The 22,015-nt window shown below is 52.8% G+C and overlaps 8 protein-coding genes across 8 annotated transcripts; 5 read left to right on the top strand and 3 right to left on the bottom strand.

Moving 5' to 3' along the window:
- The first annotated feature begins 1,754 nt into the window (after positions 1-1,754).
- BDV59DRAFT_117298 (uncharacterized protein) lies at positions 1,755-3,222 on the top strand. The gene has a single exon (XM_073686724.1). It carries the CDS (start codon positions 2,088-2,090, stop codon positions 3,072-3,074), a length of 987 nt encoding a protein of 328 aa, XP_073544163.1. The 5' UTR covers positions 1,755-2,087; the 3' UTR covers positions 3,075-3,222.
- Positions 3,223-4,205: 983 nt separating this feature from the next.
- BDV59DRAFT_195667 (FAD-dependent oxidoreductase) lies at positions 4,206-5,933 on the bottom strand (the record flags this gene model as incomplete). The annotated part of the gene is made up of 3 exons (XM_073692611.1): positions 4,206-4,236; positions 4,484-4,872; positions 4,932-5,933. The coding sequence occupies 3 exons, from the start codon at positions 5,931-5,933 to the stop codon at positions 4,206-4,208; spliced, it is 1,422 nt and encodes a 473-aa protein (XP_073544162.1).
- Positions 5,934-6,179: 246 nt separating this feature from the next.
- Positions 6,180-7,154, bottom strand: BDV59DRAFT_117523 (uncharacterized protein). Its single transcript, XM_073686726.1, has 2 exons — positions 6,880-7,154; positions 6,180-6,803 (listed from the first exon to the last, which is right to left on the bottom strand). The coding sequence occupies exons 1-2, from the start codon at positions 6,994-6,996 to the stop codon at positions 6,267-6,269; spliced, it is 654 nt and encodes a 217-aa protein (XP_073544161.1). The 5' UTR covers positions 6,997-7,154; the 3' UTR covers positions 6,180-6,266.
- Positions 7,155-7,196: 42 nt separating this feature from the next.
- Positions 7,197-8,698, top strand: BDV59DRAFT_186446 (uncharacterized protein). Its single transcript, XM_073691031.1, has 4 exons — positions 7,197-7,218; positions 7,278-7,417; positions 7,472-7,852; positions 7,903-8,698. The coding sequence occupies exons 3-4, from the start codon at positions 7,755-7,757 to the stop codon at positions 8,309-8,311; spliced, it is 507 nt and encodes a 168-aa protein (XP_073544160.1). The 5' UTR covers positions 7,197-7,218; positions 7,278-7,417; positions 7,472-7,754; the 3' UTR covers positions 8,312-8,698.
- BDV59DRAFT_117592 (NRDE family protein) lies at positions 8,661-10,172 on the top strand. The gene is made up of 2 exons (XM_073686727.1): positions 8,661-8,903; positions 8,951-10,172. Exons 1-2 carry the CDS (start codon positions 8,838-8,840, stop codon positions 9,848-9,850), a joined length of 966 nt encoding a protein of 321 aa, XP_073544159.1. The 5' UTR covers positions 8,661-8,837; the 3' UTR covers positions 9,851-10,172.
- A 1,016-nt stretch (positions 10,173-11,188) lies between these two features.
- Positions 11,189-14,049, top strand: BDV59DRAFT_186439 (phosphofructokinase-domain-containing protein). The gene is made up of 3 exons (XM_073691029.1): positions 11,189-12,112; positions 12,170-12,628; positions 12,679-14,049. Exons 1-3 carry the CDS (start codon positions 11,366-11,368, stop codon positions 13,801-13,803), a joined length of 2,331 nt encoding a protein of 776 aa, XP_073544158.1. The 5' UTR covers positions 11,189-11,365; the 3' UTR covers positions 13,804-14,049.
- A 336-nt stretch (positions 14,050-14,385) lies between these two features.
- On the top strand, positions 14,386-18,237 carry BDV59DRAFT_195664 (putative SNF2 family helicase; the record flags this gene model as incomplete). Its single annotated transcript, XM_073692610.1, has 12 exons — positions 14,386-14,744; positions 14,789-15,128; positions 15,215-15,505; positions 15,638-15,722; positions 15,784-15,871; positions 15,922-16,050; positions 16,099-16,256; positions 16,310-16,409; positions 16,476-16,759; positions 16,821-17,710; positions 17,763-17,939; positions 17,998-18,237. 12 exons carry the CDS (start codon positions 14,386-14,388, stop codon positions 18,235-18,237), a joined length of 3,141 nt encoding a protein of 1,046 aa, XP_073544157.1.
- On the bottom strand, positions 18,036-21,726 carry BDV59DRAFT_186435 (MCM DNA helicase complex subunit MCM6). Its single transcript, XM_073691028.1, has 3 exons — positions 20,007-21,726; positions 19,824-19,959; positions 18,036-19,762 (listed from the first exon to the last, which is right to left on the bottom strand). The coding sequence occupies exons 1-3, from the start codon at positions 21,641-21,643 to the stop codon at positions 18,638-18,640; spliced, it is 2,898 nt and encodes a 965-aa protein (XP_073544156.1). The 5' UTR covers positions 21,644-21,726; the 3' UTR covers positions 18,036-18,637.
- Between the last annotated feature and the right edge of the window lie 289 nt (positions 21,727-22,015).

Below are 22,015 nucleotides of genomic sequence, written 5' to 3'. Positions count from 1 at the left end.
AGGGTGGAAAATGTTTTGTCATTGGGGGATGTCCCTGTTCCTTGCCGCTGTTGATCACGGCTGTTGATGGCCGATCACATCGCGAAGGCAGCGTCGGGCGGAAGAGGGAACTGCCGAGTATGGGGATAGCTAAGAGACTGAAATATTGACAGAAAAAGTACGAATCACTACGGAATGATTAGGGCTGCACCGCACAAGGCGAAGGGCGAGAATGAAGGTTGAGGGGAGATTCCCACCCCTGCCATGCTCGGGAGGAGGGTTCTTTTCCTCTCGGGCTTCGCGTAGATGTTCCACGCACATTCTCCGGAGCTCGATCCAGAATGACAGACAATTGTCATTGTTGAACCAGGGAGATCCATGTTCTGTTTCCTTCATGCCTTCCAACCGATCTGGTCCGAATGGATTATCCTTGTGGTGTTACACCATTTTGCGACGATCGGCTCCCAGTCCAAAATGGGCCGTCGCAGCCTTAGTCTTACCTAGGGTCAAGACGGCCCCTGTTCCAGGCGACCCTACGGCCCGTCTCTCCTGTCTAACGCAGAAATTGTACGGCGCGCTTTGCCACCGGATTCGCCGTCTCCATATAAACCGTTACGTGTCATGACTCTCTTGGGTTTAAGCAACCGTTGGACACGCATGGGTGTTGAGCCCCTCCTGTGCTAATCATGGTAGAAGTGCGGAGAGCGGAGTGCGAGCCTGACTTTTACTACGGTGGAGAGGACAGTGGTACGATTGTGAACAGACAGAAACCGGGAGGATGAAATAAGAATAACTCCGTCTGATCGGGTTCCATGGGTGAGTCGTTCGCCGCGGGTGTTCAGCATGGGATGAAACGAACGTGGTGTTGGGCTGGCTGGGGTGGATCTCGGAGATATTTTAATCAGAATTCATACGGAGTAAGAATACCCATAATAGCCATCATAATCGATGTTAGTGGACAGGGAATACCCGGGTGCGTTCCCTGGTTGAGGATGATCTTGTTTGTTGTTAATCATTATCTGATTCGAGTGGACTACTGACGGTCCGCGGATTTGATGTACACGATGGAGTTCCCCCTTTTCTCAAGAGGGAGATTATGAGGACTGGTGTATGCTGTACGCCGTACTGCATGGTAGGTAGGATTTCGGTGACATGGATTTGTAACCTCGAATCTCAAATCCTGAGACGAGAGGTGCATTTACGGGATGCGGATGGGTACCCCTCAATCTCGAACGACGGGGTGGTGACATGTACTCCAACGCCATCCGAGTACATGGGGGGGGGAATGGAACTATACGGAGTTCACCGCCTGTTCACTGGTATGTACGCAGTAGGTATTAGAATGATAGGAGGTACCTAGGAATTAATCAACTACCTGGTCTTCCCATCATCCCCCATATTATACTCCGTCCAAGACACTTCTATTGAACCATGAAAATGTCAGACGGCCTAGGGCCTGGAGAGGTACTCCGAGTAGGTACTAATTTGTTGTTCCCTACGCAGGACTAGCATTAGTCGTACACTAGACAATACGCTAAAGGGTCGCTTAGTGAGCGTCCTTCCGTCCGTAACGGGAGGAGTAAAATATACCGTCTGCGGGTGCCCTCCCGCGTTCTCCCTGGTAATTTATGGTATGGCTGTGTATCATTGCCCGTCGGGCTTCCCTTCGGGGAACTGATCGTTACCGGCGGCTCCACCCCAAAGACGCTCAGCTCGCCCACCCTGAAGCCCGGCCGTGCCTTAGTCTGTTTTCCCTCTCCTCCTTCCCTCCTCCACCTCCACCCGCCTCTCTCCTCCCCCCGGTCTTTCGTGATCCTTCTTTTCCCTTCCCTTCCCTCCATTCCTCTCTCTTCCTCTCCTTCGTCGTCCTCCCTGTCGGCCCTCTTACGCCCCATCAGTCTGTCGCAGGCCTCCTCTCGACCACCTTTCCTGTTACTGTTGTGCAATCCATGGGACATATCTAAGGTTCTAGCCCCAGGCTGTCGATTCGACTACTCTGACGGGTTCAGTCCCAATCACGAGAGTCGAGTCTCTCCACGCACGACTCACGACCACAACGTCCCCATTCACCGTCGAACGGATTTTCTACGACCATCCAACCGCCAAACATGCCTCTCCAACAGATGGATGCTCTGGGAGCCTTCTCCCATCTTTCGGACAACGTCCCCCTCTGGATAACCCGTCTGTCGGAACTGAGTGCCTACACCACCGCCAAACACGCCGAGTATGTCGAAGAATTCCGGAAGCACTCCCACATGTCCGAGAGGCCGCGTCGCCGCAAGAACAGCTCCGTGTGCTCCATCCGCACCGACGACCTCAACCTCCTCGCCCAGTCAACAGCCGACGGATCTGCTTCGCAGAACAAGCCGAACCCCCGGAAGCGAGGAACCGACCAGGCCCCTTCGATTGACTCTGGAGACCGCCACTCCCTCGTCAGCACGCGGCACAATGTTATCATCCGCTACGACGGACACACCCAGAAGACCCTGGAGGAGATGGTGCGCAACATTGGCACCGCCAGGAACAACCTTCGCCGCGGCAAGATGGCCCAACTCCCGCTTTCCGGCTTCCGCACTGGCATGTACAACCGCAGCGCTCGCATGAACCTGTCGTCCACCTCGCTCCAGTCCGAGGACCCCTCGCCCGATCAGCTGCTGTCCAACATCCGGAGCGCCCGCAACCGTGGTCCCCCTCCCCCCGCTCAGAGACAGGTCCCGCCCAAGGACTCGCCCTTCGACCTCGCGGACAAGCATCTTGAGTTGGCCCACGGTCTGTGCGAGACGGCGGCGTATCATTTCCTCCGCATCGGCGACTGTGCCTCGGAGTTGAGCGGCGTGGACCAGAAGTTCAAGGCCCTGCTGGAGCTGGCTCAGAAGGAAGTTGAACGTCTGAAGGCGGAGCGGAAGGAGGATGTCAATGCCGATGAAGAAAAAGCGATGCCAGAACCTGAACCGGTTAAGAAACCCCAGCCTGACAACAGCCAGCCTTCCACCTCGGAGCATACGGGCGCGATCGAGGTTGATGATGACGCCGAGTCGGTCGAGTCTCTCGACCTGACGGCCTTCCGTGCCAATCGGCGACGCGCATATGGCTGATTGACCTACGACGTTTGACAATCATTTTTTTACTTTGTGATGTGATCTTTTTATCCTTCGGTCTTGCTGGAAGTGCTCTTGTGCAAGACCAACCTTCAGTGTGGTTTCATTTATAGCGACGATACCAGACCACTCCATTCTTTTCTTTCCTACCTACTCTATCTCTTGTCCTGCATTTGCAAATTTAGTGACGGGTTTACCATGATTCTTCTACTGGTCTCTCGGGTGGTCATTCTGAACCTTCCGTTCCTTGATGAATCTGCGTGGCATCTTGTTTGATCTATCCGATTGGAGAGCATGGCGTTGGCATGGCGGCGTTTTTCCTTTGAATACCTTCCTTATTCTCGACCTGTGATTTATGCCGTATATATCCAATTCTACTATGGATTACGCAGTATGTACTTGGTTGTTGGTGGCTTGGGTAGAGGGCATGGCAAAACAGGGTGGGCCCCCTGGACACCCCCCTGCTAGGGGATCCTTCGGGGATTACGGAGGGTGCAGTTCCGCGTGTTGATAGGCTAGCCACCTGCACCGGGAAAATCCATCCGGCACGCTATCTTTGTACACACCATGTACGACATAGTACGTACCGAGATACTACCTAGGCACCGATTTTGAAAGCATCCACGATCCATGTGCAGCTGTTTGCAGTATTAGATAGGAAGTGCAGAGTACTCCGTATCAAGAACATAACTACGCAGGTGAATCCCCACGAGGTAGATACAGGTAGAATGTTCGGTCTCATTAACACCTTCGGCCCCTAGATTCCATTTTCCATCCATCATACTTGCATGGTACGTGGTAATATCCCAGACTGGTGCAGCGAGTCGTAAGCTACCAACCTTCCAATTTATTTATGGGCTCGTTTAATCCTGTTACGATGTGATCTATCATTTTTCGACGGCGTTCCATCCGTCTTAATTTAGGCTCGCTAATCGACTGGTGCGTCTGTGCCAAAGTGTATCGGGCGATCGACGAACATCGATCGTTGCCCTCGCCACTCACTGCCGACCTGCATATTTGTCGTTCAACAGACGAAGAACCGACCACACACATGCAGCGAGACGATCGAGGTTGCGACGGCAAAAAGGAATGCGTACGCGTCCGTCCATGACCCGGCAGGCAGGTAACTCAACCCGAACTTATGTAAGGGGCAATCCGTCTGGCATGATACCAGTACTCTCTCCTCGGATCTACATGTCATGCATCATGAGCGTCTCGTCTCAGATCAATTCCGAGCAAAAAGAAACAGGGGAAAAAAAAAAAAAAGCAAATCTAACTAACGATCTGGTATCTTGCACTCAAGCGCCATGCTAAAACAAATCCCAATCCCAATCCAACCCAACCCAATGCAAGGAAACCGACCCATTTCTGATCAATCCCGTCCCCTCCCTCTCCTCAGCAAATACCCCTCCTCGAGCTTTGCGTGATCCAGGTCCCTCGTCAACGAATACACCGACAGATCCGAGAAGCTCTGGTGCACCGGCGCCGGCAGCCCGTTCCGTCGCGCCGACGACAGGTCACCCGCACTCGCCCTCGCGCCTAGCATCACGTCCGTCGGCGGATACGCTGGCGCCATCAGGTCGCGGATCTGGTCCGGGTACAGGCCGCGGTCGAAATCGCTCTGCCAGAGGCGACTGGATGCGTCGAAGGCGCGGTTGACGGTTGGCCGGCGCAGACGCTCGTATTCCTGGAAGACGGTGAGGAACGGCTGGGCGGGCGTGCGGCGGGCGAGGAGCTGCGAGAAGAGCAGCGCGTCTTCGATGGCGTAGGCGGCGGACTCGTCGCGCGGGGGCATCTGCGGGTGGGAAAAGGTTAGTTGTGGGTTATGTGTGCCGGGACGGAATGGGGGCCTACGGCGTGGGCGGCGTCCCCGAGGAGGAGGACCCGGTCGGTGTACCACTTTCCGCCCTGGCGCACTTGGTATACCGGGTACAGGCCCCAGTCGGGGATGGAGTTGATGAGCTCGTGGACGTAGGGGAGCGGGGTTTGGCCGAAGTGCGAGCGCACGAGGTGTCGGATGGACTTGGACATGGAGGTTGGGTCTTGCGGGGCGGCAGGGACGGTGGCGGTGGCGGTGGCGGCGGCCGCCTGGGAGCGCTCGACGAGGTGTTCGTTGACGCGGGCGACGGCGGCGACGAAGAGGGTAGCGCGGTCGTGGTCGCAGAAGCTGGTGAGGAGCGTGCTGTTGCGGGCGAGGTGGACGGCGGTCTGGGCGAAGGGGAGCTCGGAGGTCAGGCGGCGTGCGTCGCAGAGGCTCTGGATGAACGAGATGCCGGTGTAGCGGGAGGTGTTGCCGGGGTCGACGAGGCGGGAACGGGTGGCCGAGTGCACGCCGTCGCAGCCCAGGACGAGGTCGCCGGTGGCGGACGAGCCGTCTTCGAAGTGTAGCGTGACGGAGGAGAGGTCGTGGTCGAGGCGGCCGCCGAGGAGTTTCTTGTTGTAGTGGACGGTGATGTTGGGCCGCCGGCGGGCGACGGCCAGCATGGCCTGTGACAAGGCGCGGCGCAACACCCGGCGGCCTTTGTAACCACCGTACCCGTGGCCCTTTTCGTCGGTGAAACGCAGAGGCCCGAGGGGATTTCCGGAGCGGAGGGCGATGAGATCGATCGCGTCGACTTCAATGCCGGCTTGGGATCCCATATCGTCGAGCGTGGCGAGCACACCGAGAGTGTCGAGACATTGCTGAGCGGCCGGCGTCAGGCTGATGGCTCCTCCTGAGGAGGCTTCGTCTTCCGGGGCGCATTCAAAAATGGTGATCTGCACGTCCGAACCGGCGGATTCTAGATCTTTGGACAGGGATATGGCGCTGGCGAGGCCGGCGATGCCGCCACCTACGATGAGAATCTGGCGCGGCATCGCGAAGGAGAAGGGAGGGTTGATGGAAGGGAGGATGAGTGTAAAGAGGAAGAGTGGCAGAGGAACTTGGGAAGAGAAATGCGATTCTGGATGAGTTGACTGAAGTTACACAGAATTTGTCTTTCGGATCTGTCAGGGGTCCCCAGGCACCCGCCACCAATCAGCGGTCTGTCTGGTCAGTCGTGAAGTCATCCATCCGCGGATACGGGCGTTGATTGGTGCAGGGCCGATTAAGCTCGGATTTGGGCGGGTCTAGATTTTTTGGTTTTCTTTTTCGACAACTGATTAAGCATTATTCTATCCATTTAATACACTCTTATGCGCTGTACATTCTCACTCTCGCAATGTGTACTTCCAGATCCCATGCGGTAGTAACATCTGCCGCAGACTCTGCATCTTGATCCGCAACGTCGCCGCCTCATCCTGCAGCTCCTCAATGTAATTGACTGCATCGGTTAGAATTGCCATCTTACGTGAGGCTTGCTTGCGCGAAACCCCTTTGAGATAGGTATCTCGGCCGTAATAGGACTGTAGTGTACGTTCCAGCGCTGCGAAATTATTACTCAGGTTCTCCCGATATCGTTTCTCGATTCGGTTGTGTGCGGTGCGCCGCGAGACTGGCTTCCCCGTTCGCTCGGGCGCAGACGCCACCGACGCATTGATTGATAGCCGTGGCATGTCAGAGACGGGATAGGGTTGACTGGTGGTTTGGGGAAAACTGGGCTCGGCAGGAATGGGTCTTGGGGATGATGTCGGATGTTCTGCCGGAGTCACATATTCCAAGCGATCCAGGTCGATCAATGATGACCAAGTTACGCTGGAGTCGCACGTTGGACCTGACATTGCGGCTGATAGTGTGTCTGTCACAAGCTGAAGATCGTTGTCCTACGGGGTGGAGTTGGTGGTTAGAAGCTGTCAGTCATCACAATGCGGATTAATCTCTTACCAATTGGTTTAAGAACAGTTCGCGCTCAATCGCATTTGTCGAAGATTCCGAAAGCTCGTATGGTTCTGTGGGAGATGGCCACGGCTGTTCCACAGGGACGGTCATTATGTATTCCATCGAACTGGTCTATTTGAAATCTTTGTCTTCGCAAGGCTAGAATGGCGGGAGATGGCACGTCTCGCCATCCTGGCTCTCTTATATGGAACAACCTCTTCCCACTATGCGGCGCGTCGACTCCTTTTCGCTATCCCTGTCGCTGTGACCTCATGGGGCGCCCGTTGTGATACCGTCGGCCGGGTCCGACTCGGCTTGCACCTGAAGCCACGTCTGGTGTCTATCGTAGGCTTCACGGGGACACGTGATGTTGTCGGAGCCGTTGGGTAACGGGCGTTTACTAGGGAAGATACAACGCCGCCTACTGAAAGGAGAAGAGTATGATACAAATGCTGTATGAAATGAAGAATTCGATAATACGTGGGAGGAAAGCAGATCCATCTATACTCACCAAAGGCTCGTTTACTATGTCTTACGACTTAATGTCGAGTTGGCTCCGGAATCAGCCGTCTGACACCTCAGGGCTAATAATCAGCAGACCGTCTTACTGGTTGCCACCGTATGGGCTGGCAGATGGCCTGATGCCTGCCACAGAGTGTGCAACCTTCCAATGTAGTTCCCCTCGTGCAGAACGCCGCTGTTTATAAATAATGTCGAATGCGGGGATAGAGTTGGTACCTTATCATTGCGTCATCAGCGTGTCATTCATTGTCTGGAACCATCAAAACCTCTTCCAACAGATTCATTCCTGCGCCCCACGTGCCGCCCATGTTGCAGACTTAAAACTGCCAAACAGACACCCCTGATCGTTCTGCATCGCAATGAACGTCTTCGACGAGCAGAGAGGGCGCATCGCCCTGTACGCCCCGAAGGGCTCACGGCCCACCGCGACGATCGCCATCCTCCTCGAGAAACTCAAGTACGTTGTCCTCCATTCTGACAGCTTGTCTGTAGCCTGACAGACCGCAGACTCCCCTACCGTCTTCACCTCGTCTCCCAAGACGACGATGTCCCCGATCAACCGGGCGTTCCGCCCGGCGCCCGCAACTGTCTCCCGCTCCTGACCAATTTCCAGAGCGACGGCGAGCATGTCTCGCTGTGCGGCATCAGCGCTATCCTGGAGTATCTCTTTGCGCGGTACGACGCAGACCACGTGGTCACGTATCCGAGCGGTTCGGCGCAAGCGGACGAAGTCAACTACTGGCTGTCGGTGGTGTTGCCCCATCAGAATCAGGATCGAGAGGCGTCGCCGGCTCGATTCGACCTGGAGGCTGAGGATGGCGTGGTCTTTGCGCGGAAGGTGCTGAACTTGTACCTGAATTTGGAACAGCACCTGCAGAAGACGAGGAGTCGGTTCCTCGTCGGAAGCAAATGGTAGGCCTCCGCGTCGCGTAGCTACCCGTGGACGGTACTAATCTGTTTTGTAGTACGATCGCAGACTTGGCACAGTTCCCCTATGTGGCGGCCGCTGGGTCGACGGGCCTGGATCTGGAGAGGTTCCCGGAAGTAACTTCGTGGTATAACCGGCTGATCGAGGATTCCGCGGTGATGCGGGGGATGAGGGCCGTTGGACTGGAAGTTGTCGTGGCGTAGTGATATCCCGTTTGTATTTGTATGGTAGTGCTCCGAGAGGATGTATTACTGGGGGGCGAACTTGCTCGAGTCGTAATTGAGTCAAATATACTGATCTATATGCGCAACTGCAGCGAACACCGTGACCCTGAAATAGTCATCCAGCATCCAATCATCTGACATGCCCAGATTGGATCGTGTAATGCATGGTGTCATACGAGATCCACATGTTCCTGTCCGGTTTGGGTTACTCGATCTCCCAGACGTATATAACGGCCTACACCCATATTCCGTACCTACCTTCTCTCTAACTACTCAGCCAACGCCTCACCATGTGCATCGCAATCCTCTCCACGGCACACCCGGACTACCGCCTCATCGTCTGCAACAACCGCGACGTGCGTCCCCCTCTACACAAACATCTATCTATATCTAACCGCATCAGGAATTCTTCCACCGGCCAACCTCCCGAGCGGCCTGGTGGCCATCACCACACAGCCACGTTCTCGGCGCCCGGGACCTGGCACGCGCGGTGCACGGGACTTGGCTGGGTATCACGCGACAAGGCCGGCTAGCCATCCTCACCAACTACCACGAAGACAGCCGCGAAAAGGCCATCGGGAACTGCAGCCGGGGCGAGATCGTCAACCGTTGGCTCACGCTGCCGCCCGACAGCCCGCAGACCACCGACGGCTTCACGGCCGAGTACACCCGCAACGGCGACACCCAGCCCATCGGCGGGTTCAACCTCGTCTGCGGGAACGTCCTGGAGGAGCGGCCGCTGGCGGTGCTCTCGAACCGGGGCGCCGCCGCCGCCGGGAAGCACGTCCACTGGGTGGCGGGCCGGCCCGGGGAGACGGTCGCCGTGAGCAATACCAGCTTCGGAGACCAGTCCTGGGATAAGGTTGGGCTGGGCGAGAGGGGGGTGGCGGAGGCGATTGCGGCGCATGCGCGTGCGCCGGGGGAGGATGAAGATGCGCTGGTGGAGAGGTTGATGGGGGTGCTGAGTGCGGATACGCTGACGCGGTTGGGCAAGGACGTCGAGCTCGAAGCGTATCTGGAGCACTTACCGCGGAGCGTGTTTGTCCCGCCGGTGGGCCGGCCGGATGATGATGAGGTGGGGGTCGGGGCGTCGAATGGCGCGGTGACGGGGGAGTCGCCGCTCCCTGGGGCGCCGAGTGCGGCGTGTTTTCGCGGACTGTATGGGACGCAGAAGCAGACGGTGGTTTTGGTGGGCTATGATGGACGGGTGCGGTTCGTTGAACGGACGCTGTATGATGAACAGGGTCGGTTGGTGCCGGAGGAGAGTCGAGATTTGTCATTTGAGTTTGTCTGTGAGAGGTAGCTGTGCTTTGTTTGGAGTACATGCTCCTTGCTATTGGACTTGATACGGGTGAACGCTTAGATTCGATACTGATTACTGTAGGGATGTCATGGGCTTCGGAGAGCTCCGAATTTGTTTCCTTGCATTGCTGTCGCTGGAATGCGACCTGAGCCTTGTGATCCTGTGTTCTGGGTAGGTAGCAGGCCTTCTAGTCATTGATCTACAAGAGGGGGCGAATTATACATTACTCGTCGCATGGTTTTGGGTATGTAGGACTGCAACCCTTGGGGTGGAGAAAGGATTGGGCTATATACATGGTGTGGACGTAGAAGTTAAACCCATCCTATCAGATTTTAACGCAGCCCTTGCGCATAGCCAAAGGGATGATCTAGTAGATATCATGGGTATAAGAACAGTCAACGCAGGGGTTATCTTTTCAGCTGCAAATTTTAGTTCGCCCTACCTACACTTAGCTGAACCAAAGCAAACTGAGCATTCCAGATGACCCTTGCATGACCTCTTCTGGAATTAGCATTATATAAGTTAGGGCCGCACGTTTTGAATCATTCCCTCTCGATCCCTAAGTTATCCTCTACATTGCTCTCTACCCCTACCATTACCTATACCACCCGTCCTCCTATCTTCAACCTGGTTAGATCAGCATCATGAAGGTTCTTCCCGTTGTTACAACGCTCGCTCTTCTCGCCACTGCTGTGGTAGCTATGCCCGTCGAGGCGGGAGCGGACTCCAAGGACGACAGCGGCCCAGTTGGAGCAGTAGCTAAGACAGCCACGGGGCTCATTAGTGGTGTGGCTGGTGGTGCTCTTGCAAAGAGGGAGGTATGTTGCTAGAAGGAACCATGGCAAACAAGCGACTCCCATTAATTGATGCCCACTGTGCAGAATTCCAGCTGATGGGTTGATAATGAATGAGGATAATTGGTAAGTCGAGATACGGCCATAGATGCATTTCCACCATTTAAATGTTGAAGTTCCTGGGCGAGAGAACATAGCTAGCTGACCATTTGAATACAGATATGAAAATGCTTCCGAACGACAAGAATCACGCGTGATACGATTGGATACATGCCAGCGAAGGACCGGTTGTTGATGATATCGGACTGCCTTGGTACAGGTTTTCTCCGAGGCTAGGTTCTCCCTGTACTGTAATGCAAATGCAAAGGCTTTACTCTCTCTCTCTACCCGGTGGTGGTTGTGGTATAGATTGTAGAGGCACGATGTCTGCTTACTATACGTCATTCCGCTGCGATGCTCGTACGATTGATGCGCCCATCAAAACCTGGCCTCAACCTGGCCAATAATGAAAACCCCAAGTAGCCTAGCCGCGCGACCAAAAATAATGCTCTAGACGAGGTCGGAATCCCCCGCTTCGCTTGGTGGCGGTTGGGACCTGATCCATTTCTACTGTTAAGTGCGCCATTTCTTGCCGTCAACAAACACCGCCGTCTTTCTTCACAACCCACCTTTCATATCCTCCACTCCTCTGTCTCTCCCAACCTGTATCTCTCCTACCCACATGACAGGCCCTTCAAACGCTCCTCTGCCGGAGAGAGGCAAACCTCGTCGCATCGGCATCCTGACATCAGGCGGCGATGCGCCGGGAATGAATGCCGCAATCCGCGCCATCACACGCACAGCCATCCTAAACAATTGTGAGCCCTACGCCATCCACGAGGGCTATGAAGGTCTCATCCAGGGTGGTTCCATGATACGTCCCCTTCTTTGGGAAGATGTACGCGGTTTTCTGTCCCGGGGAGGCACTCTCATTGGATCTGCGCGATGTGCCCGATTTCGGGAACGCGATGGTCGACTCCAGGCGGCCAAGAACATGGTCCTGTCTGGAATCGATGCCCTTATCGTTTGCGGTGGAGACGGAAGCCTCACCGGCGCTGATTTATTTCGCTCAGAGTGGTCGGGACTGCTCAGTGAGCTGGTCGAAACAAGATCCCTGTCCACAGCGCAAGTCGCGCCTTATCGCTCTCTCAACATCGTCGGCCTCCTTGGCTCAATCGATAATGATTTCTCCGGCACCGATGCAACTATCGGTTGCTATTCGGCCTTGACGCGCATCTGTGAGGCTATCGACGCTGTCTTTGATACTGCCTCTTCGCATTGTCGGGGCTTCGTGATCGAGGTCATGGGAAGGCACTGCGGCTGGCTAGCGTTGATGGCGGCCATTGCAACTGGAGCGGATTGGTTGTTTATTCCGGAGCGCCCTCCTCGCGATGGCTGGGAAGATGACATGTGCTCTATCATTACGAAGGTGGGTCCTTTGATATTTTGAAACCGAGGCTGTTGTTGTTGACTTGGGTCGTTTTAGAACCGCAAGCAAGGAAAACGACGTACTATCGTGATTATCGCCGAAGGGGCGCAGGACAACGAGTTGAATCACATCTCGTCGTCTGCTGTCAAGGATGTCCTAAGCACCCGTCTCGGTCTCGATACTAGAGTCACTGTTCTCGGTCATATCCAGCGGGGTGGAACGCCTTGTTTCTATGATCGCTGGCTTGCAACCATGCAAGGAATCAAAGCGGTCCAAGCCGTCCTAGATATGACCCCTGACACCCCATCACCAGTAGTGATCATCCAAGAGGACAAGATTGCACTTGCCAAGTTGTCTCTTACAGTGGCGGATACAAAGAAGGTCAATATGAACATGCAAGCCAAGGACTTTCATGCAGCGATGCAGCTTCGGGATCCTGAGTTCTTGGAATATCACAAAGCCTACCGACATCTGAACGCCGCAGACTATCGAAAGATGATGGTTCCTCAGGAAAGGGTGAGTCATGTACTCATTTGCTGCTTTCGTATTGGCTAATATTGTTGCAGCAAATGCGCGTTGCCATCATCCATGTTGGAGCTCCTGCGGGTGGTATGAACCCAGCAACCCGTGCTGTCGTTGCTTACTGCTTAGCCAAGGGGCACACCCCAATTGCAGTACACAATGGCTTCCCAGGGCTCTGTCGCCATCATGCAGATGAACCAATTGGCTCCGTCCGGGAGGTACAGGTGTTAGAGTCAGACGACTGGTTGAACCTCGGAGGGTCGGACATCGGGACAAACTGCGGGCTGCCCTCCGAGGACATGAATACCACCGCAGCGTGCTTTGAGAGGTATCAGTTTGATGCGCTATTTGTGATGGGGGGTTTCGAGGCCTTTACGGCAGTTAGCCAGCTCCGCCTGGCGAGACATGTTTATCCCGCGTTCCGAATTCCGCTGATCCTTCTCCCGGCCAGTATGTCAAACAACGTCCCAGGGACTGAGTACTCGCTGGGAAGCGATACAAGCCTGAACACACTCGTATCATTCTGTGATGTCATCCGACAGTCCGCCTCGTCCTCCGGTCACTGTGTCTTCGTTGTTGAAGCTCAAGGCGCCGAGTCTGGATACCTCGCTGCACTGGCCGGTCTGGCAGTGGGAGCCGTCACCGTGTACACGCCAGATCGACCCATAAAACTAGCACGACTTACCGGTGACGTGGAATATCTTCATCAGCAATTCGGACGAGACCATGGCGCCAACAAAGCAGGCAAGATCATCATCCGCAACGAACGCAGCTCGCCCATCTACACCACCGACATGGTTGCAAAGATCCTGCAGGATGAGGGTAATAACCGGTTCCAAGCCCAAGGTGTGGTTCCGGGCCATTTCCAGCAAGGAGGGAAAGTGTCGCCTATTGACCGCATCCGCGCTTTTCGAATGGCTATCAAATGCATGGAACATTTAGAAACGTTTGCGGGTCGGCCGGCTGACGAGATTATGGCCGATGAAACCTCCGTCACCGTGATAGGATTCAAAGACTCGCGGGTGTGTTTGTCGCCTTTTGGAGGACCGGCTGGCGTAGAAGCTACGGATACAAACTGGACGCACCAGCGTCCGGTTAATGAGCCCTGGTTGAAGCTTCAGGATGTAGTGGACGATTTGTCAGGACGAGCCTCCGAGGCAAAGTATTAGGGTTGAATGTCTTTTTTTCATTGTCCGCTTGGAGCGAACCTAGCCTGTTATGTATACACTGCTTTATAATACCCAAGCGTGTGTGAGTTTTGATCAGTTTACTTGATATGCAGGATCTTCATCTCATGAGGGCTCGTTGAGATTCAGAATATCACCAGTATGGCTCTATAAAGTAAACCATGTCAACCAGATCTGATCAATATCAGTCTCTGGGGTAGGAGTAATTTAACATCTACTTGAACCGGAGATCGTTCTCTATGGCCTCTTTCAGCGTACTTCCTCCTCTTCCTCTTCCTCCTCTCTTTTCTCCATACCATCTGCATATCCTCTCTCTACCCCCTCTCTCTATCCCCTCCCTACTCTCACAACCTTACTGCTTTCACCTCCTCATTATCTCACCTCTTCTTACCGCACCCATCATCCCTCCCATCTTCTTTTACCTTCCAACCTACTAACCTGCACCCCTATCTCCCCTACAACACCTCAGTCACCTCTTACCTTTCTCATCACTACATCCTCCTCCTCTACAACCTTCCGATACCCCGCAACATCCTCTACACCTACACAAGTCTCAATTCCAACATGGCAGGCGCGGAAAACATTCAGCTCGTCGAGCTAGATAAAAAGCTCCTCGAGAGTATTGACGCCCGCCGCAAGTCATGCAATGCAAAAGAAGCGATTGCGAGATCTCGCCTAGCCTTCCAGGCGGCCAGAGATAGACAAGTCCCTTCTGACTCCACCACAAAGGCCCCGGGAACACCTATGCCAGTCACTGAAGAGTCACAATCTGCCGTGCCTGCTAATTCAGAAAGCGAGGATCTCCAATTCCTCAGTCAGTGGGATGATCCTACTGCCCAACTTCCTAGAAATGGCATCGATGAAGATGATCCAACGACTATTCCTGAGGAAATATCTATGGATGAAGAAGAGGACTCTACCAAGTATGTTCCTTGCGTATTATGGAATATATATCTAACGATTCTAGGTTTGACGAGGCTAAGATCAGATACGACATGAATTTTCAGCCTACTTTAGTGGACATGGTCAAATTCGAGGCAGCAAACCTGGAAGAAGAAGCTCGACAGAGACGAGTTGCAAGCAGGAAGGCTCGGGAAGAACAAGAAAAGGAGGAAGAGGCATTATTCGTTACAGAGGATGATGAAAACACAACATCCACGGATTTGCCGCAACAATCCAGTACATTCCAAGCGGAGAGTTCCAAAACAAAGGCGCCTAAAAAGCCCAGACGCAAGCAACAGCATAAGCTATCCGCTGAAGAAAAGCGGAAAAGCATGAAACTTGGCCTTGATATTGCTCTTGGGCACGTGGAGAAACCAAAACGCGGGAGACAAAATCGGAAGCGCAAAGCAAACAACGATGAACAAGGACCCAAAAAAAAAGAGCCAAAAAGAAGAATGATTGGATGAGTGTGGATATTGGGTCTATCCTTTCAGCTGATGTCGTCAAGGAGGCCCATGCTAGCTCTTCCCTCCAAGCAATCCCCGATGTTGGCCACCGGAACAAAGAGAAGGCGCTTGCTCAGATGATTGCGTCTATCCCCAATGCTGACACAAAGGAGACAGTCTCTGACAAGAACATAGTTATTCGTGCATCGAGAAAATTTACAAGTCGTCCGAAACATGATAAGTCAAAGGGACTTTGGAAGATCAAGGGGCTACGAACTATGTTATACCATTACCAGGTTTGACATCCTGTAGACATGTTATTCCGATGATTGACTAACTAGAGAAACAGCTCCAAGGAGCAGCTTTTATGGTGAGTCCCAGCGCCGTGCTAAAAAGAAAAAAAAGGAATCCTAGGTTAACCTGAGCAGCGTGAGCGGGAGAATTCGGAAACAGCACCCTACGGAGGGCTTCTTTGTGACATGATGGGGTTTGGGAAAACAATCCAAGCTCTAGGTATATTTTGCCCTCTCTCTACCCTACAGTATCAAGGGACATTTTTCTAATGCAGGCTTAGCCAACATTGTCGACGGCAGGCCGGATGATGATCACGACCCTGTGAAAACAACACTGATAATCGTTCCTTCGCACCTTGTTACTCATTGGTATGCTCACCTTGTGATAGTTTGACTCTATGATGATCTAACAGTGGTAGGAAAACCCAAATAATAAAACATTGCGAAGAGGAGGCCGTTGGTGATGTCGGAGAACACCACACGAAGAACAGAGTTGTTGGTCTGACCCCGGTGTCCACAACTCGAATCCTCCAGAAATACGGCATTGTGTAAGCGCATAGCGTTAGTTTGAAGTACTCTACTGACCTTATTGCTAGGATAACCACATATGAGGAGGTCAGAAAATCATATCCTCCCTCCAAGCCCCCGAAGGAACTTGCAGACCCGCAGAAAATAAAGAATTGGTGGACTGAGCGCTTCGAAAATGAAATTGGTCCTTTACACCGGATGAAGTTCCTACGGATCATCCTTGATGGTAACAATTCCAGCTGTAAACAATAGCGGGATTGAGTTAATGATGAAATATAGAGGGACACGTCATTAAGAACCATCTTTCATCGGTGTCCATTGCTGTAAGAGCCCTTACTGCAAAGTACAAATGGGTTCTGACTGGTACACCCGTTCTCAAGTATGTTCTCGAAAACCATCCAAAACGAGACAGTTAATCTAACCATGAATCAATAACCCCTATCAGTTACATCGATGAATTCTACCCACATTTCGATTTTCTCGGTGTCCCTCGCACAGGCAGATATGACGACTTTGTCAAATTATACTGCCAGGATGAGACTGCCCAAGAAAGGCTCACGAACATGCTCCGGGCCATACTCTTTCGCAGGACACATGCCAGCAGGCTTTTCACCCTACCAATTATCAAGCTACCTGATATTAAGGAGCAAATCATCGAAGTCGACTTCTGCGATGTGGAGCGGGCTATATACACCGAGATTCAAGAGTTGTTTTTTGATAACATCAACGGTTCGAACGCACGATCATCAGTCATAGGGTTTGATACGGACTTATACTAATGATAATATAGGCCTTGTTTCTGTACACAATGCAAAGGTGGCTCAGTACCGATGCTTTTTGACGATGATACTAAAGTTGCGAATGTTTTCCAGCCACCTGCTTACGGCGCAGGACATCGTGAAAAATTTGCTGACAAACCGCTTGATGAAACGGCTCCACGCTATTGTAAAAGATGATACAGAAGCACCCTCTGCTTCGAAAAAGATCCTGAACTGCCTTGTCGCCCTTAGGAAGGAGATCTCACTCCCCGAAAGGACGTCAAAAGGCAAAGGTGCAGAGCAGCCCCTTGTTGTACTTGAAGGAGATCAAAAAAAATTGGAAAAGGCATTCTTTGACCATATGGACGAGCTACATGAGAATGAAGATTGGGGCGAGCGGCTGCAGAGAACAAATTGTCCCAACTGCAAATATTTGCCTGAAGAGCCGGTGGTTACAAATTGCCGGCATTTATACTGCGAGGAATGCTACTGCATGCTCAATGAGGACGAAGAACATAGAAAGATGTGCTCTTCATGCCAGGTGCCGATAACTGAAGCTGCATACTGTGGTTCTTTCGAGAACATAGATGAATCTCCAACCGCCGCCAGCGACAAGGAGCCATCCAAAAAGAAAACAAAGAAAGAGAAGAAAAAGAAGAGGACTACTGGCATGTTTAAACGAAGCCTTCCGAAATCAAGAGAGGAAGTCGACGACAGCGAAGATGATGCTGATGAGAAGGTCGATTGGATCGAAGCCGCTCAAGGAAACATGCCTGGTGCCAAACTGGCAAAATTAACTGAGATAACCTCCGCCTGGATTGCTGAAAATCCCGAAGTTAAGATAGTGGTTTTTACGCAGTTTCTCGGCTTTGTGCAGCTTGTTGCGGATATGTGCGAAAAGCAAGACTGGGAATACACTTGCGTAAGCACATACTCTCTGGTTTGTCGCATCACATACAGCTAACTACATGCAGTTGACGGGGAAAATGAGCTTTCCAGACCGCCAGGAGAGTATGGAATCTTTCAAGAATGAACCCGAAACGCGAGTGCTCATTGCCAGTCTCAGGGCTGGAGGAACTGGACTTGACTTTTCAATGGCCTGCAAATGCATTCTTGTGGATCTCTGGTGGAATGAAGGTGTCCAGCAACAGGTGAGGAATTTCCATCCTAGAAATGCGTATGTTTCCGATATGGGCTAACATTGCATAGGCCATCTGCCGTCTTCTCAGAATCGGTCAACAGAACGACGTGGAAGTGGTCAAGCTGCTAGTGAAAGAGACGATAGATGATTATATGCACAAGCTCCAGACAGATAAAACCAGCGAAATCACTGACATCATGGGCGAGGATGTCCTGTCAAAACGTGATCCTGTTAGGAAACTCTTGGAGATGTTTGCAACAGTCACCGACAGCGAGCTAGGGGGCGTTATAGTTAAACGCAAGCCATGATATCGTATACCTTTTCTCGCCTGAAAACGTCTTCTGGATTTACCTATCATGACTGCAGGAATTTCGGCTCTTTTGCTTTCCTTTTCACTTCACTTTTGCCTGGCGCCATTTGATAAAATTCTTGGTTTATTGGTGAGGAAAATATTTGAAAAGCATAGATACCTACGGATACTATGAGGATTTCTTTTATCTGATTTGCAGCTCAGGAACTTTGGAATTTACAAGTTTTGATTTTCGGCCACGGGTTGCAGTTGTGTCAGGAATGGACGCAAAATCAGCATAACCTCCAGTCAAACAAATCGCTCCTCTTTCTAAAACAGTTCATGACCTTTGCAAAGCATATCCGTACATGGCATTAACTCATTAATTACTTCATCCCAATCAATAAGGTATATGCTGTCTATCGTTTACGTTCATTCGGATCCGGCAAGATAATGTCGTCAGCAGCGCAGTTGGGATGCATGACATAGACTGTCCGCGGGGCGGATTCTCCTTGTTCCTCCGGGTCGACAAGGCCTTCTCCGCGAATAGGCATAAGAATGTTATCCTTGACCATTCGCTTCAAGACCTTCCCGGCCAACGAGCGCTCACGTGCGTAGTCCTCCTCGTTGTCTAGCTCCGACTCGATCTGTTCCAGATACCACGTGATGAGATCCTCCTGCTCCACACCTTCTCCTGTCTGAGACTCGTCCTCGTTGACTCGTTGGACAACCAGGTTAAGAATCTTCATGTACTTGTCGAATGTTATCTTGATTTTAGGCCGTTGCTGGGGAGCCGGCTCCTCTGCGCCCTCGGCCATGGGGCTATCGCCTTCACGGTCCCGGTCACCCATCTCGTGGTCTTGGTCGTTCGCGTGTGCTCCGAATTCATCATCCTCCACCTCGACATCATCTTTTTCAACGGTAACAATACTTTGACGCAGGAGGTCGTAGGCCTCCATGACGAAGTTTGGAGTGATCTCCTCCACGCAGTTGGCCTTTGCGACAGCCTCCGAGAGACGAATCAGAGACTCGAGCTGGCGAACTGTGATGCGGTAGGACGAGCGACCCGTGCCGCCTTGAGAGTCGTTCGACCGGAGTTCCTTGTATTTCTCAACAAGTAGGGCCTTGGCGTCCTCCGAGAAGACGGGCCTGAAAGTTCGGGCGAACCGAATGTACCGGTAGAGTTGCTCAGTGCTGAACTCGGGCTGGACGGCTTCGTCCCGGTTCATGTGCACGTTAACGATGTGATCGGCAAGGTGGCGGTCCACCGACTCGTTCGGGTCGTCTCTGATCACGAAGAACAGATCGAATCTGCTCATAATCGGAGCACTGAAGTTAAGGTTGGAGCGGAGGGAGACTTTGGGGTTGTAACGGCCACCAATGGGGTTGGCGGCAGCGAGGATGGATGCCCGGGCGTTGAGAGTCGTGTGAATGCCGGCCTTGGCGATGGAAATCGTCTGCTGTTCCATGGCTTCGTGGATGGCAACCTGGTCGCTGATATCCATCTTATCGAACTCGTCGATAGCACAGATGCCACCCCCGTTCTAGTATTTATGGTCAGGGTCCAAATCTTGACGGAAATCCGCGCGTAGGATTGTAACTTACAGCAAGCATAAGGGCACCAGCTTCAATGGTAAATTCGCCAGTTTCAGCATCCTTCACGACAGAGGCGGTCAAACCAGCAGCCGACGAGGCCTTACCACTGGTGTAGACCGCTCGGGGATGCAAAGAACAAATGTACCTAAAGAGTGAGTAACAGAAACGATAGCAACGCGCCGGGGATCTTACTTCAAAAACTGACTCTTACTCGTCGAGGGATCACCGACAATACAGATGTTGATATCACCACGGAGTTGCATGTTCTCCTGTTCGGTTGTCTTGGGTACACCTCCAATGAGCTGGAGAAGTAACCCCTTTTTGATCTCGCGATGGCCGTAGATCATAGGCGCAATAGAGTCCACTAATCGAGCGTAGATGTAATCCGAATGCACAATGGTCTTCAGATCTTCCACATCATGAGGAGATAAGTTCTGCAAAAGGGCTTCTTGGGCATTGTCTTCACTGCTTTCGGCGTCGGGGTTTTGGGTAAAGAGGGAGACAGCGTTGGCCGACTGTTCATTTGACTGTTGGTTGGGACGTTGGCCCGGTGTCGATGTGTCGGGGGTCACCATGCAGGCAAGGAAAGCGAGGCGGTATCCGAGATCGCGAACGCCCAGGGCCTTGAGACCCGACACCCCTCCGCCACCAACATCTCCGCCACGGAAAGCGCTATCATCCCGGATGGCCTGGGGTCGCACCCCTGGGAGTCCGAGTTGACTGACGTCCGGAATCACGATCAGACTGCCCGTAAAGATACAACGTTCACCAGCTCTGGCACGATCAACCATTTCACCGCGCAAGATAATATCCATCGTACGGGGCATACTACCCGTCGGGATCTCGTGGGAGGACTCCTGCAGCTTGACCTTTTGCCAGTCGACGAAAGTGCTCTTTCCGATATCTAGACGCCATCCAACACGGTTCATGCACACCTCATTTGGACAACGCGAGGGCTCGGTATATTTGAAGGTCTGTTCCACATCAGGACATTCGGTTCGGCAGGCTTCGCAGACGAAAGAGCCTAGAGACAGCTCGGGACGAATTTCGGAGGTTCGGGTGACCGTTCCGGAGACCGAAAGCAGCTTTCCGATCTGCGCAGTGCGGAGTTGACGCAGACGGGAGACGAGAGGCAAATTGTAGAAAGCGAGGGAAAACAATTTATCTGTTTGCTGGTGACGGGTCTTTCCACGGACGGACTTCTCGAGATCATCATGGTCCACGGTTTGGCTGGAGGCAGCGCCCATCATGGATGAGCCCGCATCAGAGTGGGAATGATCGACGCGGCGGTGGGAGTTGTAATAGTTAGGAACAATCTTCGCAATCAGATCGTGAAGGGCTTTTGTGAGGAAGGGATGGAAGCGGTAGTATTGGTTGACAATGGCGTCGGCCAAGATGCCATTGTCCAAGGAGGCCAAGTGGCTGAAGTTCACATAGAGAGTCGAGAGGCCGAATTTTTCCATCCCTCTAATCTGTGACTCGTAGAACTTGTCGCTGTATACTTCGGAAGAAGGAGGGGGCTGAGACGACACATTTTCCTCCTTATAGGTCTGTAGGAATTCGAAAAAGGCCTGTTGCACCTTCTCACCGGCGACATCGACCACGGGGGGTGGAGGACGGACATATGGATTCTTGCGACGGATGATGGCCGAATCATTGGCTTCAGCACCCTGGTCATCGGGGATCGCATTCGCATCGCTCATGGGACCATTGCTCTCCGACATGGGCTGTGGTCGTGAACTGGGAATATCCGAATTGAAGGGATGGCCGCGTGAGCCAGCCGTTGAGCCCAATTCGGATTGGAGAACGGCATCGAAGAGGGAAGACATGGTGGGGAGACGAAGAGCGAACACGTATAGGCGGTACCCTCTTCCTCACCTTCCAAGAGTTGGTTGATGGAGTGATATCCGTTGTGCGGGATGTTTGAGATCGAGATGTCTTTTTTCGGGAACGGAACGCGTGGGCGACGCGAGACGCGTCGGGGTCGCACGAATGTTTTACCGACGCGTTAAGTGGTTTTGCTTATCTAAGGTGATTAACGTATTTCACAAGCGAGTGGGCCACACAAGCGAATGGGCCACATCATCAGAATTTGACGCGTTTTATTGCCTTACCAACTTCAACCACCAACCATGCCTCCAAAAGCGCGTCAAAACTCAAGAAATTCAATTGAGCAAGAGGGAAGAATCTTACTTGCTATT

The sequence above is a fragment of the Aspergillus ambiguus genome, assembly GCF_047715705.1.
Source record: "Aspergillus ambiguus strain CBS 117.58 unplaced genomic scaffold BDV59scaffold_42, whole genome shotgun sequence".
NCBI lineage: Eukaryota > Fungi > Ascomycota > Eurotiomycetes > Eurotiales > Aspergillaceae > Aspergillus > Aspergillus ambiguus.
This window is presented reverse-complemented; position numbering and strand designations above follow the sequence as displayed.

Coding starts and splice junctions, on each gene's coding strand:
- BDV59DRAFT_117592 (XM_073686727.1), top strand. CDS start 8,838: ATGTGCATCGCAATCCTCTCCACGGCACACCCGGACTACCGCCTCATC. Junction 8,904..8,950: donor TCGTCTGCAACAACCGCGAC/GTGCGTCCCCCT, acceptor TAACCGCATCAG/GAATTCTTCCACCGGCCAAC.
- BDV59DRAFT_186446 (XM_073691031.1), top strand. CDS start 7,755: ATGAACGTCTTCGACGAGCAGAGAGGGCGCATCGCCCTGTACGCCCCG. Junction 7,853..7,902: donor ATCCTCCTCGAGAAACTCAA/GTACGTTGTCCT, acceptor GACAGACCGCAG/ACTCCCCTACCGTCTTCACC.
- BDV59DRAFT_186439 (XM_073691029.1), top strand. CDS start 11,366: ATGACAGGCCCTTCAAACGCTCCTCTGCCGGAGAGAGGCAAACCTCGT. Junction 12,113..12,169: donor TGTGCTCTATCATTACGAAG/GTGGGTCCTTTG, acceptor GGGTCGTTTTAG/AACCGCAAGCAAGGAAAACG. Junction 12,629..12,678: donor TGATGGTTCCTCAGGAAAGG/GTGAGTCATGTA, acceptor ATATTGTTGCAG/CAAATGCGCGTTGCCATCAT.
- BDV59DRAFT_117523 (XM_073686726.1), bottom strand. CDS start 6,996: ATGGAATACATAATGACCGTCCCTGTGGAACAGCCGTGGCCATCTCCC. Junction 6,804..6,879: donor AACTGTTCTTAAACCAATTG/GTAAGAGATTAA, acceptor AACGATCTTCAG/CTTGTGACAGACACACTATC.
- BDV59DRAFT_117298 (XM_073686724.1), top strand. CDS start 2,088: ATGCCTCTCCAACAGATGGATGCTCTGGGAGCCTTCTCCCATCTTTCG.
- BDV59DRAFT_186435 (XM_073691028.1), bottom strand. CDS start 21,643: ATGTCTTCCCTCTTCGATGCCGTTCTCCAATCCGAATTGGGCTCAACG. Junction 19,960..20,006: donor AGTAAGAGTCAGTTTTTGAA/GTAAGATCCCCG, acceptor CTCACTCTTTAG/GTACATTTGTTCTTTGCATC. Junction 19,763..19,823: donor CTGGTGCCCTTATGCTTGCT/GTAAGTTACAAT, acceptor CATAAATACTAG/AACGGGGGTGGCATCTGTGC.